Source organism: Lithobates pipiens, unplaced genomic scaffold, assembly GCF_037356315.1.
Source record: "Lithobates pipiens isolate NorthernLeopardFrog02 unplaced genomic scaffold, aLitPip1_a1.2 Scaffold_30, whole genome shotgun sequence".
In the NCBI taxonomy this organism is placed as follows: Eukaryota; Metazoa; Chordata; class Amphibia; order Anura; family Ranidae; genus Lithobates; species Lithobates pipiens.
The window spans coordinates 62093457-62110951 of NW_027507791.1; the positions used below are offsets into that span (position 1 = coordinate 62093457).

The 17495-nt window shown below is 44.6% G+C and overlaps 1 protein-coding gene across 3 annotated transcripts in view; it reads right to left on the reverse strand.

Moving 5' to 3' along the window:
* PPP1R36 (protein phosphatase 1 regulatory subunit 36) overlaps positions 1 to 17495 on the reverse strand; it is a 114202-nt gene that overhangs the window by 53949 nt on the left and 42758 nt on the right. For 2 of the 3 annotated variants that reach the window (XM_077464332.1, XM_077464331.1), the window contains exons 4-6: positions 14073 to 14139; positions 7145 to 7240; positions 3257 to 3394 (exon numbers count right to left, since the gene is read on the reverse strand). In XM_077464332.1, coding sequence (XP_077320458.1) covers positions 3257 to 3394; positions 7145 to 7240; positions 14073 to 14139 — 301 coding nt within the window. The remainder of the gene's footprint in view (positions 1 to 3256; positions 3395 to 7144; positions 7241 to 14072; positions 14140 to 17495) is intronic. The other variant, XM_077464333.1, reaches the window with a different exon arrangement.

Consider the following 17495-nt stretch of genomic DNA (forward strand, 5'->3'; position numbering starts at 1 on the left):
TTTTTTTAAAGAATGAAATAGTTTCTTTCCAAAAAAAAAGTTAGCAAAATTGCTGCACAAATATCGTGTAACATAAAAAGTTGCAAAGACCACCATTTTATTCCATAGGGTGTCTGCTAAAACAATATATAATGCTTGAGGGTTCTGAGTAATTTTCTAGCATAAAAAAATGATGATTTTTTACATTTAGGAGAGAAGTCTCAGAATGGGCCTGGGTGGCAAGGGGTTAATTATCATAAGTAATGTACAAATAATTATTATAAGCACTGTGAGTTCATCCTCTCAGTCTGCTGCAGAGTGTTCCAGCTTGTATTTAAACTGGTCGCTCTGTATGTAGCTTCTGACAGGCTGCACAAGCAGCCCTGTATCTCCGGAACCATAAATGATAGCAGCCCCATATTTTAACCAGTGCTGGAGTGGGTCTTTAGCTACCTACCCAAATGTTGGGTCTCTGTGACTCCTGATTGCCGAGCTACAATCCTCAAAGTAATTTTTTTTTTTAATTATTATTATTTTTTTGGGCAAATGGGCCTATCTTGAGAAAGGGGCCTGGAGCTGCAGCTCCAATAGCCCCTATGTTAATCCGGCCCTGCTCTAGCCTCTCTTTATACCTAGTCACTCTCCTCTCTATATTCCCAGCCTGTATACTAGCCTGTCTTCTATATACACTAGCCTCTCTGTATAGTAGCTTTGGGTACCCTTATTTAATGATAATTTATAATGTTACACACACACACATTATATACATGTGTATGCCCGCTTAACCATATGATTTTCTTTACTTTGCTGCTATTAGCTCTAGCCCCAGATCTTTTGTATACCTAGCAACGCACCTGCCCACCACTGTATCCCCCTGCAAATCTGCCCCACCACTATACTGCCCTGCACATCTGCCACACCACTGTGCTACCCTGCACATCTGCCCTACCACTATACCCACCCTGCAATATGCCCCACCACTGTACCCCCCCTGCACATCTGCTCCACCACTATATCCCCCTGCACACCTGCCCCACCACTGGAAAACCCTGAACATCTGCACACCACTATACTACCGTGTGTATCTGCCCCACCACTATACCACCCTGCTCATCTGCCCCACCACTGTACCCCTCTGCTCATCTGCCCCACCACTGTACCCCCCTGCTCATCTGCCCCACCACTGTACCCCCCTGCTCATCTGCCCCACCACTGTACCCCCCTGCTCATCTGCCCCACCAATGTACCCCTTTCTCATCTGCTCCACCACTGTAACCCTCTGCACATCTGTCCCACCACTGTAACCCCCTGCATATCTGTTCCACCACTGTACCACCCTGCTCTTCTGTCCCACCACTGTACCACCCTGCTCTTCTGTCCCACCAATGCCCCCCCTTTCTCATCTTCCCCACCACTGTACCTCCCTGCACATCTGCTCCACCGCCGTACCGCCATGCTCTTCTGTCTCACCGCTGGACCATCTTCTCATCTGTCCTAACACTGAACTTATCTGCTCATCTGCCCCACCACTGTAACCCCTTTTCTCATCTGCCCCACCAGTGTACATCCTGCACATCTTTCCCACCACTGTACCCCCTGCTCTTCTGCCCCACCACTGTAACTCCCTGCTCATGGGTTCCACCAATGTACCTCCTTTCTCCTCTGCACCCCTCTGCACATCTACCCCACCTCTGTACCCCCCTGCTCCTCTACCCCATCGCTGTAACCCCCTGCTCATCTGTCCTACCAATGTACCTCCTTTCTCCTCTGCCCCAATACTGAACCCCCATGCTCATCTTTCCTACCACTGTAACCTTCTCATCTGGCCCAACACTGAAATCCCCCTGCTCATCTGTCTCACCACTGTAACCCCCTGCTCATCTGCCCCATCACTGTACACCCCTACTTTTCTCTCCCACCACTGCAACCCCCCTGCTCATCTGTCCCATCAATGTATCCCCTTTTCTCATCTGCCCCACCACTGTACCTCCCTGCACATCTGCTCCACCGCTGTATCCCCATGCTCTTCTGTCTCACTACTGAATCACCTTCTCATTTGTCCTAACACTGAACCCATCTGCTCATCTACCCCTAACCCGCTTTCTCATTTGCCCCACAATGAACCTCCTGCACATCTGTCTCACCTTTGTACCCCCTGCTCTTCTGCCCCACCACTGTAACCCCCTGCTTATCTGTCCCACCAATACAACTCCTTTCATATCTGTCCCACTGATCAACCCCCCCTGCTTTTCTGTTCCACCACTGAACCCCCCTGCTCATCTGGCCCAACACTGAACCCCCCTGCTCATCTGGCCCAACACTGAACCCCCCCCCCCGCTCATCTGGCCCAACACTGAACCCCCCCTGCTTATCTGCCTCACCACTGTACCCCCCTGCTCTTCTGTCCCACTGCTGAACCCCCTTCTCATCCCTTCCACCACGGTACCTCCCTGCACATTTGCCCCACCGCTGTACCCTCCTGCTCATCTGTCTCACCTCCTGCTCATTTTCCTGACTGCTGTACCTTCCTGCTCATCTGCTGTACCCTCTTTTCATCTATGTCGATATGCGTGATATGCAGAGTGGTGAAAGAAAGCCGAGATGGGACGCATCTACCTGTCCTGGCACATTCATCCTCCTGATCCACCTCTTGCATCCAGCCCACGTGCTTGTATGTGATGTATGGGGTGTATGTGATGTCACATACAAGCATCTGGAATAGATGTGCAATGGTGAGCTCAGGTTAGGGTCATTTTCTGAAAGCAGTGGGCATGTGTGCAGGATCATAAGTTAGGCCCCCGCAGATGAGAAAATGTACAGAGCTCTGCGCCACAGGAAAAGTTGGAAGTGACGCAAAAGTCCAAAGTACAAACACGCATGCTCTGACAACGTAGTAAGTCACTATGTTCTTATTTGTTGGCCAACAATTCCTTTCCGTTTGTATGCAAGACAAGTTTGGGCCAGTGCCCTTTGGACAAAAGTTCACGGTTTTGTTGGCCAACAATCCGATCGTGTGTACGAGGCTTAAGCGTTTGTTTTCTTTAAAAATTAGCTATACCCAAAGTATAAAAGTTTGTCTCCTGCAAGCTGCTACAGAATGGGACCCTGCAGTGGTCTCTGAACAGAGAATGTCTTGATGAACCTGGGATGTATTTAGCTGATTTAAACTGAAAGATACATTTTTAACTATTTTCCAAAATAATAATAAGTAAATGGAAATAGTGAGCAGCAAAGATAAATATACTAGTGTATAAATGTATATACAACAGTGGCTTACCTTCCACAGCCAAGCTGATGCTGATCACTAATTCCCTCTCCAAGAACAAGGATACAATACATGTGTGCAAAGTGCTTCAGAGCGATCTCTGTCCTCCTTTTCAGGTCAGCCTCGTCCTTCTCTAGGATAATCATCCTCCTGGAAAGAAGAGTGAACATCAATTTCATGAAAATTAAATATTCTGGATGCTGCTGTTCTAAGGTCTCATATAGACTAGAAGTTAAAAGATCAAGAGCTTGTGCCAAACACCTAGCCTAGGAAAGTGTTTTTTAGCTCTTTGGTACTATATACTGTACACTAGAGTTTAACCTGGCCTTACACTATGCAAATTCTGACCAGTTTACCTCTCATCTGGATCAAAGGGGCTAGGCAGGAAATTGTCAGCTGAACAGTAGCTGCATCCAATCAGATGCAGCCCTGGTTTGGGTATTTTGATCTTCTGTCTATGCTGTGCAGTGTGGATGGTGGAATTGGTTACATTTTTTTTGTTCAGCCCAGGAAAAAAAATAAAAAATTACATCAGTGTATAGTCAGCGTTAGAATTGGGTTTGCCTCTTCCCATGTGTTGTATTGTAGGGCCAGTCCATGCTGACAGTGCAGTCCAAGTTCTGAGTGAGCCCCTGATACAGGAGCACGCTGAAGCATTGTAAGAACAAGAGATCAAATATACACTATATACAAACGTATGGGTCACCTGCCTTTACAAGCTATTGACAGCTTCAACTCTTCTGGGAAGGCTGTTCACAAGGTTTAGGAGTGTGTCTATGGGAATGTTTGACCATTATTCCAGAAGCGCATTTGTGAGTTCAGGCACTAATGTGGATGAGAAGGCCTGGCTCACTGTCTCTGGTCTAATTAATCCAAAAGGTGTTCTATTAGGTTGAGGTCAGAACTCTGTGCAGGCCAGTCACGTTCCTTCACTGCAAACTCCCTCAGCCACGTCTTTCTAGTCCTTGCTTTGTGCACTGGTCTAAATCATTTGGTGGAGGGAGGATTATGGTGTGGGGTTGTTCTTCAGAGGTTGGACTTGGTCTAATTAAGGTGTCAGAATACCAAGACAATTTCATGCTCCCACCTTTGTGGGAACAGTTTGAGGATGGCCCCTTCCTGTTCCAACATGACTGCACACCAGTGCACAAAGCAAGGTCCATAAAGACATGGATGAGCAAGTTTGGGGTGGTGGACCTTGACTGGCCTGCACATAGTCCTGATCCCAACCAGATAGAACACCTTTAGGATGAATTAGACCAGAGACAGCGAGCCAGACCTTCTTATCCACATCAGTGCCTGACCTCACAAACGTGCTTCTGGAAGAATGCTCAAACATTCCCATAGACACACTCCTAAACCTTGTAGACAGCCCTTCCAGAAGAGTTGAAGCTGTTATAGCTGCAAAGGGTGGGCCAACTCAATATTGAACCTTACTAAGACTGGAAAGCCATTGCATGTGAAGGCATGTGTCCCAATACTTTTGGTAATATTGTGTATGTATTTTAATTGTAGATATTTTGTCGTTAGTGAATTAGCAACAGGAGTCACAAAGGTCAACTTTCTCCAAGAAAATCTCTCCATGCAGTAGGTCTGCTCATGCGCTGCAAGGGTTCAATGCCCATTTGTGTCTAGGAGACAGGTAAAGCAGTTTTACTTACCCACCTCTGGCAGACTGTGCTGCCCTATGCCCAGGCAGTGTACTGTTCCTTAATGTCCTCCAGTGCATTGCAGAGCCATGGGCCCCTATATCGGACTTGATGATGTCAGAGTATCTTAGACTGCTGGAGTGCAGAGAAGAAGAAGCTGCAGATGCTGGTCTTGCAGTACGAAGGAGCTTGCAGTGGTGGAAGATCAGGTAAGTAAAACTGCTGAACCTGGTCCCTTAGACAGAAATTAGGATTTAACCATTTCAGTGAGGGAACAGTCCCACTGCAGACATAATACAAGAAATGGTCAGAGACTACAAACATGACACAAGAGATGGTCAGAGACTGCAGACATCATACAAGAGATTGTCAGAGACTGCGAACATGAAACGAGAGATGGTCAGAGACTGCGAACATGAAACGAGAGATGGTCAGAGACTGCAGATATGATACAAGAGTTGGTCAGAACCTGCAGACATGATACAAGAGATGGGTAGCGACTGCAGACATGACACATGAGATGGTCAGAGAATATTGACATGATAGAAGAGATGAACAGAGACTGCAGTCATGCTGCAGAGACTGTGAACATGCCATAGGAGTTATTGGAGACTGAAAACATGCTTCAGTAGACTTGACTGGAAACATATTACATGAGACTGCTAGCCACAGGGAAACACAGGTTAGTGTCTGCAGGAGCCTCGAGGGCTGCACAAAATGTGCCAAAGGGCCGCATGTGGCCCCTGGACCACAAGTTGGGCACCAGGGCTCTAGAATGTCACTTGAGTGACAGCTCTGAGTCTGCCAGGCCTGATGAAGATGGCAGCGCAAAGCAGCAGCGCTGTTTTGGGGCTTTTGGATGTCTACCCATGGGAAGCTTTTACAAGTTTATAATATGTATAACATACAAGTGGGCTCAAAATTTCAAGTCCTGAGCTACTAGCCAGGCCTTAAGGGTTACTCGTCCACCAGTTGCCCCACTTAACCCCTACCCTGCCCTGCCCCTAATTCCACCCCTAAACACGCGCTCATAAATTATCTCATGAAATTATACTCAAATATTTTATGCAGAATTAAGTTATAAAAATAAATATTAACAACAACTTTATCATTGCCTATCAGTGCAGCTTCACCAGTGCTCATCAATGCAACCTCACCAGTTCCCATGAATGCAACCTCACCTGTGCTCATCAGCACAGCCTCATTAGTGGCCATTAATGCAGGCTCACCAGTGCTCATCAGCACTGCCTCGTCGGTGCCAATCAATGCAGCCTCACCTGTGCTCATAAATTCAGCCTCACCTGTGCCCATCAATGCAGCGTGACCAGTGCGCATCAATGCAGCGTGACCAGTGCCTATCAATGCAGCCTGACCTGTGCCCATCTATGCAGCCTGACCTGTGCCCATCTATGCAGCCTGACCTGTGCACATTAATGCAGCCTGACCTGTGCCCATCAATGCAGCCTGACCTGTGCCCATCAATGCAGCCTGACCTGTGCCCATCAATGCAGCCTCACCTGTGCCCACCAATGCAGCCTCATCTGTGCCCATCAGTGCAGACTGACCAGTGCCCATCAATGCAGACTGACCAGTGACCGTAAATGCAGCCTCACCTGTGCCCACCAACGCAGCCTCACCTGTGCCTACCAACGCAGCCTCACCTGTGTCCATCAATGCAGCCTCACCTGTGTCCATCAATGCAGCCTCATCTGTGCCCATCAATGCAGCCTCATCTGTGCCCATCAATGCAGCCTGACCTGTGCCCATCAATGCAGCCTCATCTGTGCCCACCAATGCAGCCTCACGGGCTGCACCACTTTCCAGCCAATGGGTGCGCTGTTCACTGCCTTGTTACTGCCCATGTGTCATGAAGCTGCCTTGGAAAGAAGCCAGCTGCTTCACTGATTGAGGTGACCAAAAACAAAGAGTAAAGCTTATTAAGTTTATTATGGCTGAACTGTAGTAGAAGTGCATTATGGCTGAGAACCCAGCTTGCTCTTTTTCTCTCTCTCCTTCCTTCTATGTCCCTCCCCCTTTCTTCCATTCTTTCTTTCCTTGTAGAGTTGTCTATAAAAGAATACATTTGGTTTGGCTACCTCGATGACTGCATTAGGAGGATGAAGAATGGGGAGCGATGGTAACACAGAAGTTCAATGTAGGGGTTTGGCGCTACCACTGATAAATTCTGCACTAACTTTCCCATCAGACCCAAATCTAATTTATTCCCTTGTATAAAGAAAACAGAACTTACGGCATCAAAGATTTGGGGTTTTTGTCTGAATGTTTTTCCAAAAAGCAGGACAAGTAATTCAGCAGGGCCATGAGGAAATCATTCAGAAGGAGGTTTCTAAATAAACAAAGAAAAACACATTGTTAGTATTCTGTAGACATTAAATTCATCCCATTATGTGAGAAAATAAATTTATAGTAAAAAGTCTGTCACTAGAATAACTTGATGAAATTAAAATCTGCCACTTCCGGGAGTGTCGGATTTGTCCCCCCCCCCCCCACCACTGCACTCCGTGGTGTCTCCTGCCACCCCCTTTGTCACTGCAGGACACAAAAGTAATGTTGGTAGACTAAAGCTGGGTACACACAGGGTCCTGCTCAGTTATAAGTGATAATAATTTTTTATTTTTTTTTTAAAATAAAAAATAGTTAATTGTTACCTTCTCTGTTCAACACTATTGCACAGAAAACGCCATCTTCTGCTATCCTAGCAGACCCCAGCTGGGGCTGTCACCTTCTGTCTGCTCTAGGTGCCTCCTTAGAAAGCCAGGTGTTATTGAGGAGGTGTTACTCGAGCCAGGCTGTGGGCATCCAGACACATAAAGCACCAGTAAGCCACCCCTTGGCTCCCTCCTCAAAGTGTTTAACTGATAGTATTAGAAGCCTATGGCTTCCACTGCCCCTAGTGCCTCCTGTGGGACCAGGAAATGTGGGGAGTGAGTCTTCAGCCAAGACAGTGCTGGAATGGTGACAGGAGCCAGTTAAGTGTTTAGGGACAGAGATGGTAGCAAAGACAGCTGGGTGTTCTTTACCATAAAAAAAAAGAACACCCACACAAAAGCAGCGGTCTTGTGTGATCCCTAGTATTATATATCAGCAGTAAATATAGCATATACAAAAGCAGCAGTCACTTAATATAATATATACAAAAGCGGTGCATTTCGGCCGCTAGCGGGGCACTTTTACCCCCCGCTAGCGGCTGTGAAAGGGTTAAAACCGCTGGCAATACGCTGCAATAGCAGCGTTTTGCCGGCAGTATTACAGCGCTGCCCCATTGATTTCAATGGGGCGCAGCGGTGGAGGAGCGGTAAACACACCGCTCCTTCACCGCTCCAAAGAAGCTGCTGGCAGGACTTTTTTCTGACGTCCTGTCAGCGCACCGCTGTAGTGTGAAAGCCCTCGGGGCTTTCACACTACACACAATGGTGCAGCTTCTTTTAGGGCGGATTGCAGGCGCAATTTCTAACGCTATAGCGTCTGCGAAATGCCCTGGTGTGAAAGGGGTGTTATGGAAGAGTGGCAAGAAGAAAGCCATTGATGAAAGAAAGTCCAATTTGCAGTTTGCGGAAAGCGATGTGGGGAACACAGCAAAGATATGGAAGAATGTGCTCTGGACAGATGAGATCAAAAATTTTACTTTTTGGCCTAAAAGAAAAACTGGTCAGAGTTTATGGAGAACTTTTTTTCTGATAAAATATAGGTCTATCTGTCATCTACAGGTGATCGATAGGTTGACCGCGATCAATGAGTTGCCGACCCCCGTGTTAGAGTCTGGAAAAGACTTGCGACTGAAGCGGTGGGTCACCTTCCAGCAGGACAACGACCCGAAACATACAGCCAGAGCAACAATGGAATGGTTTAGATCAAAGCATATTCATGTGTTAGAATGACCCAGTCAAAGCCCAGACCTAAATCTAATTGAATACAAATGCATTCCACACTTTTCCCATATTTATTTGTAAAAAGAATTTGAAAAACATTTATCATTTACAACCTACTTCACAATTATGTGCCACTTTGTGTTGGTCTATCACATATATCACATAAAATCCCAATAAAATACATTTACATTTTTTGGTTGTACCATGACAAAATGTGGAAAATTTCAAGGGGTATATGTATATATATATATATATATATATATATATATATATATATATATATATATATATATATATATATATATATATATATATATATATATGTACCTCAGGGGGTGATTTAAACAGAGGGGCAAGCAGTAGGAGTTTGGAAGATGCTCCTTTGCAAGGTTGATGTCCAAATCTATGCTGCATGTGATCCTAACAGGTAAATATTTCCCAACTGCTCTTTATATAAAAATGATTATGGTATTGACTCTGTATGAGGCCATTCAGAGGAAATTGTTCTGACAGAGGTAATGGATTTATTTACAAGTCTATATACACAGTGTTTTCACTTATAACTACGCTTACTATACTTATTAGTCTGCTTATGAGATTCCATCTTCACAAGATATGTTGTGATACGTTGTGAACATTCAATCTGTGAGTCTGGTTGATTTACTAAAGCTGGAGAGTGTAAAAAAACTATATTTTTTAACTTTATGCTATAAAACCTGTCCAATAAAAAAAAAAAAAATGAAAAAAATGTGAATTTCTTCATAAATGTGTGCTAATACAGTATGTATTCTGCTACATGTTTTTTTTTTTAATTCTGCTTCATGTTTTTGGTAAAGAAAATCCCAAAGCGTGTATATTACCGTATATACTCGAGTATAAGCCGAGATTTTCAGCCTCTTTTTTGAGGCTGAAAGTGCCCCCCTCGGCTTATACTCGAGTCATCGCTGTCTGCCTGCTCGATCAGCGTGTCGAGCAGACAGACAGCGGACATTCTACCCTTCAAACGCCGCGCCTCCGCCTCCGCCTTCGCCTGTGATAGGCGGAACACTGAATTTCCCAGCAGCCTGTGTTCCGCCTATCACGGACATCGTCTCATCCTCGTACTACGGACGAGGATGAGACGATGTCCGTGATAGGCGGAACACAGGCTGCTGGGAAATTCAGTGTTCCGCCTATCACAGGCGAAGGCGGAGGCGCGGCTTTTGAATTTTAGAATGGCCGCCGAGGCGCAGACGAAGAGCGGCGATCCTGGCAAGGCACGGGACGGAGGCAAGGCAAGGCACGGCACGGGACGGGACGGAGGCAAGGCACGACACGGGACGGAGGCAAGGCACGGCACGGGACGGAGGCAAGGCACGGCACGGGACGGAGGCAAGGAGGCAAGGCACGGGACGGAGGCTCGGGACACAGGCTCGGGACACAGGTAGGCTGGACACACACACACACACACACACACACACACACACACACACACACACATGGACACACACACACAGGGATGGATGGATGGAGACACACACACACAGGGATGGATGGATACACACACACACAGGGATGGATGGATGGATGGAGACACACACACACAGGGATGGATGGATGGAGACACACACACACACAGGGATGGATGGATGGATGGAGACACACACACACAGGGATGGATGGATGGATGGACACACACACACACAGGGATGGATGGATGGATGGACACACACACACACAGGGATGGATGGATGGATGGACACACACACACACAGGGATGGATGGACGGACACACAGGGATGGACGGACACACAGGGATGGACGGACACACACACAGGGATGGACAGGCATGTCTCACCCTCGGCTTATACACGAGTCAATAAGTTTGCCAGTTTTTTTGGGGGTAAATTGGGGGCCTCGGCTTATATTCGGGTCGGCCTATACTCGAGTATATACGGTAATTGGTTTGTGCAAAATCCAAGGAAAGAATGTAAATCTAATATTCTGAGACTGAGGTCAGTTCACCACTGCTTCAACTTTAGATGGATCAGTGGCCATGCCTTCAGCAAAAAGGGATGTGACCCACAAGGCTGACTGATGAACTGCAGAGCTTGTGCTGGTCTGCTGACAATTTCAATCCCTCTTTTAGGTGATAAAAGACTTGCAAGAGTTGTTTTTTTATGCTTTTCTACTGTAACACAATAATGTTATGGAGGTGCACAATACCTGGGTACTAGATCACTTTTTCCATTAGCCTATATAATGCTGCAGGTGCACTTCTCATGCCTTGTGGCATGCAAGTAAATTTATAGAAGCCCAAAGGACAAATAAAGGTTGTCTTCTCCCGATCTTCGGGTACCATGGGAAGTTGGTAGTATACAGACGGTAGGTCTCACACAGTGAACCAACATTTTCCATGTAAAGCCCCCAGAGCTTCTTCATTTCTGGACATTGTATACTGATCAGGTATTGTGCTCTGATTTAGAGTTCTGTACTCTACACACAGGCAGATGGATCCACATTTGTTCCTCAAAACCACAATGGGCGAGGCAAAGGGACTCTTACTATCCACAAGGAAACACTGGTCTTTCTTCCGGTCTCTGTCTTTGTTCATCCACATAATTTGTTGCTATCCTACCTCTGGTTTCTCTCTCTGAAGGGAGTAGCATCAATTAATCTAAAAGTGTGTTGACCACTCTTAGCAGACCCTACATCCATATCATCTGTAGAAAACAACTCACTGGCAAATCTGACAATTGCTGTGTCAGTTTCCTGTTCCAGAGCTATGGCAACTTCAGGTCACTCAAATCGAATTTGAGGGTAAAAGCTGTATTTCTGACATGGACTATGCACACTTCAACGTAGGTGTTAACACCGAGCACAGGGTGACATTTAGATAGAACTTGGTGATAACAAATTATGACAGAATGGGGAGAACACTTTTTCACAGTCACAACTGTAGATAATTCCACTCTGGCTCTCCAGTCTTTCCTCTCAGGAATTACCATCCACCCTTCTTTGTTCATCATCTCTTCAGGAGTTTCCACGAGGGTATAACTTCCTGGTATAACTTCCCTCCTCAAGCAGCTCAGGGGCAGTACTGGAGGCTACTCTCAGCAATCTCTTCCCCCCCCCCCGGTGATACACCACCCCATTCCAATAGTTAAGAAAGAGGACATCATAGAGCTATTGAAGTTCAGATGGGATCTCAACTTGCTCAAAAGAAACAGTCCATGCTCCTCCAAGAAACTTCTGAAAGGAATCAAGTATTGATATATAATTAGTGACCAATATAACTGAAGGAAATGTGCTTGAATCACCTATGTCAGCATAGACAAGAGCCATATTCTCCAAAGGAAGAATGCCCTTGTTAAATCTGGAACTGTCAAAGTTACTTGCAGAATATTGTTTAGTGTTCTCCAACCAGCCTGGAACACAGCTTTTTAGCAGCAGGAACCATAGTGTGGAACTGGAATTAAGAGTTAGCATATCTAATCTGCGTTTGTACCTAGTAGGGTTGTATCTGTCATGGACTTCTAACTACCAGAAGTGGCCTTCAGATGCCTAACCTGACTCTAGCATATGATGGTCTTTGAATCCTGAGCTAAAACTAGCTATAGAATCTGAAAGCAGAAGGAGCCGGGTTAACGAGACCAATAGGAGCTACATATAAACTCTTTATTTTTTGATTAAGTATATTTTTATTCATTTTCAAAAATATAGTATTAACAGACACTTTTAAATGTAACATTGAGTACATATTGAATTTGTAGAACATTTGGCCGAAAATGGCCAGCATAGTAATAAAACAATACCAAAACCACAGACCCCAAGATGGAGGAGAATGTCACAGAGTAACATAGCAATATTGCCTTAGAAGGACAACACTGGGCCCCTAAGTATGTGCACTTCAACCGTAACAAGAAGAGTTGACATCCAAGCCTTACAAACACAAACATACACACACACATAACCACCACTCAAACCTCTCCACCCCCTCCATCACCATTTAAACTTGAGAATTAGGAAGCCTACAATCATGGCATATTGCAAACCACAGTCACATTGGTATGGGCTCATGTCAACCATCTACTACTGTTGAGAGAGTGGAGTGTCTCTTCAAAAGGAGTCAAGCCAGGGCTGCCAAATCTTAAAAAACTTTTTGGGGCAAGCCCTACCATTATAAACGAGCTTGAAAATAGGTAACACTTTATTCACCATGCTGTAAAAGGTTTTTATATCCAGAGCAGAGGCATTTTTCCATCGTAGCAGAATCAATTTCCTAGCATAAAATAATAATACACGCACAAAAGTTTGAGAATGAGTAGGGTGTATAAAGTCATTTAACACACCAAGCAGTCCGGCCTCAGCAGTATGAGGTACAGGTAAATTTAAGGTGTTATCAAAGAAAGATAATATGTCCTTCCAATATGATGACAAGGCAGGGCAGGACCAAAACATCTGCATATAAGCTCTACTGCAATAAATAGGTTCACCCAATAACATATAGCAATGTGACAGCTAGACACACACACACACACTGTGTCACAGACCGAACGATCTGGTATAATACATGTGAGATAACAATAAGGGAACAAATATATTTCTGTCACAAGTTATTAAATATATACAAATGTACACCCAGAAGTTATGAGCAACAATAGGAACACGTTCCTAATAACCCCTGTTTCTGGTCTGGAATAGCAACATTTCTTCCATGGAGACATGTGGTATCAGCATCTCTTTCTCTTTCTCCACTTCCTCATTCTGGGGTTTCCAAGCCAGTCTACCAGAGATAGGAAGTGCTCATACATAATTATACTTAACTCTGTAATAGCTAGGTTATTCACAAATACAAACAGTAGAGGACAGCAGATCCCTACACAAGCTAAAATATTGGACCAAGATGTGCTGATCCCTCACTAAGAACTTTTAGTATTGAAAGACCTGCCTATCGCTTGACTTACTGTAAACTGGGGTCAACCCCAGTCTTCAATGAACCTGTGCATATAGCATATGCGGGGTGTAAGAATCTGAAAAACCTCAAGACAAAAAGTGAACACCGAAAACAGCTGTACATTTTTTATACATACTGGAAATCTTTGCATATAATGATTGTATATTATGCCTGGCTACTTCTGTCCTTTCCCTACAGGGATGGAAATCTACATTTCATAATAACGCCACATCTGTTCATATATGAGTCAGGGAGAGAATGCACCAACTAAAATGAGTATAAGCAAAATTCTCACAACACTATAAAGGGTAAGTGTAGGCCCAATCGGGATGAGTGACATACTGTGGGCTTACCTTGCTCCCAAAGAAAATGAAGCTATGCAATTTCTTTCTTGCTCCTCCAGCATGTTCAGAGCCACCTCTGGAATGGGAGGAAATTATTTGTACCACTGTAAATCATGTAATACATATATATCAGCAAGCAAATGAAGGGATGGATGGTAAGTTGGGTGGGTGGTAGTTGGGGAAGGGGGCAAAGGAAAAGAAAGTAGAAATTGCTGTGGGAACTAGCATTGATGAAGCACGAGTGCATTTTAAAGTTGAACTGCAGAAATTATCATTTTTTTTAAACTTAAATGTAACATATAATTCTTCATATCTCACAACTGGGGGGCACACTGGGGATGCAAAAATTCACAGTGGTCTCTTCTGGGTTTTGACTGAATGACTTGCCTTCTGTATATTGAACACTGGGGGTGCTCCTTTGGTACCCCTACCAGTAACAGAACCCCTGGTATTTTTTCTAATGAATACAATGCATGGTCTGATCGGCTGAGATGGATATCATGACATCATCCACCCCTCTTATCTTTTTTGTCCAATCAAATTTTCCTTGCAATTATTATAAAAAATACAAGATGTTCCCTTACTGGGGCAAATGCCATGCAAGCGACCCTCTGTGTTCAGTATACAGAAAACTGGTCACTCCAGCAGCACGCGGGAAGAGACCATCACTGACTGCATGTATCAAAGGCTACTACAGTGATTTTTTGCATCCACAGCAGCCCTCTGGATGTGAGCTATTTAGGATAAAATTTAACCAAGCTAAATTAATGTAAGATCAAATAAAGAATTCCTGGAGCTCAGCATTAAAGTATGCATTTGTCAATGTGTGCTTCAGAAAAAAAAATGTGTCTATGTCCACTTTGTTATTCTTTACATACTGTACATGAAGAGAGTTGTATGTGTACAATACATATGGACAAAAAAAAGGTTGCCTATTCAGCAAAAAATTGCAGGCAGATATAGATAGCCATTTCAAATCAAAGCAGTTTCAGTGCTGAACAGTTTCCGATTACATTTAGTAAAGGCAAGGCAAGTATAAATTTTAAAAGGGCTATCTTTTAGCAGGTTAGATTTCATGTGCAGAGCCCAGGTTAAGGGTTAAAGGTTTAGGAAATGATCAGGTAAGTGTTATGCCGCGTACACACGACCGGACTAGTTCCGTCGGACAATCCGATCGTGTGTGGGCTAATCCGATCGTTTTTCACATAAAAAATCAGAGGGACCTAGAAATAGAACATGTTTCAAATCTGTCCGACGGACTCAATTCCTATCGGGAAAACCGTTCATCTGAATGCTGGTCCAATGGACCAAATATGACGCAAGGGAAGCTATTGGCTACTAGCTATGGAACTTCCTTTTTTAGTCTTACATCATCACGTTCAAAACGAAAGGACTTTCAAACGGACTTAGTCCGTTCATGTTTGGCCAAGTCCGTTCGTTCAGAAAGTCCGTCGTAACTCCGCCGAAAGTCCGTCGGGAAGACCTAGTGTGCCGGAAATTATGGTTGTGTGTACGCGACATAACAGTCAGGTCAAGGGTTCATTTAAGGTTTAGGTTATATTTTAGGTCAGCCATTCTCAACCATGGTTCTGTGGAACCCCAGGGTTCCTCCAGAGAATGCTAGGGGGTTACTTGAGCTTTGGATGATTGACTGCTCAGTTGTTGGAGACTGGATAGTTTTGGACACAGCACCATATTGCAGAGCTAGCGGCATTAAACTAATGATCTTTTCAGCTGTCTGTATTAGTGGCATTCTAACCACCACTGTAGTGAGGAATTCTTCCCACTAGCCAACAATATAGGGGTCATGTCCCTGCTGATCTCCAATAAATTGGTTGCTGCAAAAGGTTTCCTAATTATTTCAAAGGTTCCTCCTTGTTAAAGAAAGGTTGAGAAAGATTGTTTGAGGTTGGTTTCACACTGTTGCGAACTGGATCCAATTTACATGTCATTAGATTGTGGCCGGCTCTCTATGGAGCCCTTTCACACATCTCCAGTGTGGCTCCAACTCTAATTGCACAGGCATCCTGTGCGTCTTCTGGTCCATTACAGGTCAGAATTCAGTCAAAAATTCGTACTGAAATCGGACCTGAAACAGTGAATGGAGATGCACCTGACCCCTGCTGTGAGCCGCTCCGTGCTTCAGTGTGAACCCAGACTTAGGCTTTAGGTGAAGGGATTAAGTGTGAGGGATAGGGGGTTAAGGCCCCCCTGGCCCTTAATATAGGGATTCAAGTTTCATTACAATAATTTCTGGCACTGAAGTCTTTGTGCGGGATTATTGACCTGGAACAGTAGCATAAAGACCAAACAGTAAACTAGAAAAAAGTAAGTCACATAAAAATGACTTCCACATTTACTATGCCTTTTATTCTCAACATTTTTAACATGGGGGAACCTTTGAAATAACTTTGGGGCTCTAATAATTACTATATCTACAACTCACAGTACATTAGTGTGATGGTTACTTGGAAGCATACTTCTTACATTATGGTCATTGAGAAGAATCCCCCTTACAGATAGTAAAAATGTCAGTGTATTCAATGGTCACTCCATTGCTTAACCACTTCCCACCCGGCCAATGCATATATACGGCCGGGTGGGAGCCGTCTACTCCTGATAGGACGTTCAGGAACGTCCTTCAGAAGTAGCGGGATCGCGCGCACGCGTGCCGGCGCAGCGGCGCGATCCCGATGTGCTCGTGTCACCCAGACACGGCACATCTCGGATCGGCAGGAGGGCTCTGTGATTGGCCCTCCTGATCACATGACGGCCGTGTCCAATCACGGCCGTCATGTGATGTAAACAAACAGCCGGTTGCTAGGCAATCGGCTCTCCTCTCCTCACACGGAAGTCATCGCTGAGGAGAGGAGAGCAGAACGCTGCAGCCGGCTGATGATCAGTGAGTATGGGCTGCTTTTTACAGCTTTTTACTCACTGATCATCAGTGTAGTGTCAACACACAACACACCACACAGTACAAACACAGTCCCCACATATGTCCCCAAAACACACATGTCCCCAAAACATACATGTCCCCAAATAATAAAAACACATGTCCTTAATAATAAAAACATGTCCCCCACATATGTCCCACTAAAATCACATGTCCCAATGATTATCTGCACACATATGTACGTGATGACCTGCACACATATGTACATGATCATTTGCGTACATATGTCCGTGATCACACAAACCAATTATTATACACTTAACGGAATTTTTTTTACCAAAAACATGTAGCAGAATACATTTTGGCTTACATTTATGACAAAATTAGATTTTATTGGATTTCTTTTCAAATAGAAAAAAGAAAATATTGTTTTTTTTCCAAATTTCCGCTTTTTTTGCGCTTATATCGCAAAAAAAAAACGGAGTCGTGAATAAATAACACCAAAATAAAGCTCTATTTGTGCAAACAAAATGATA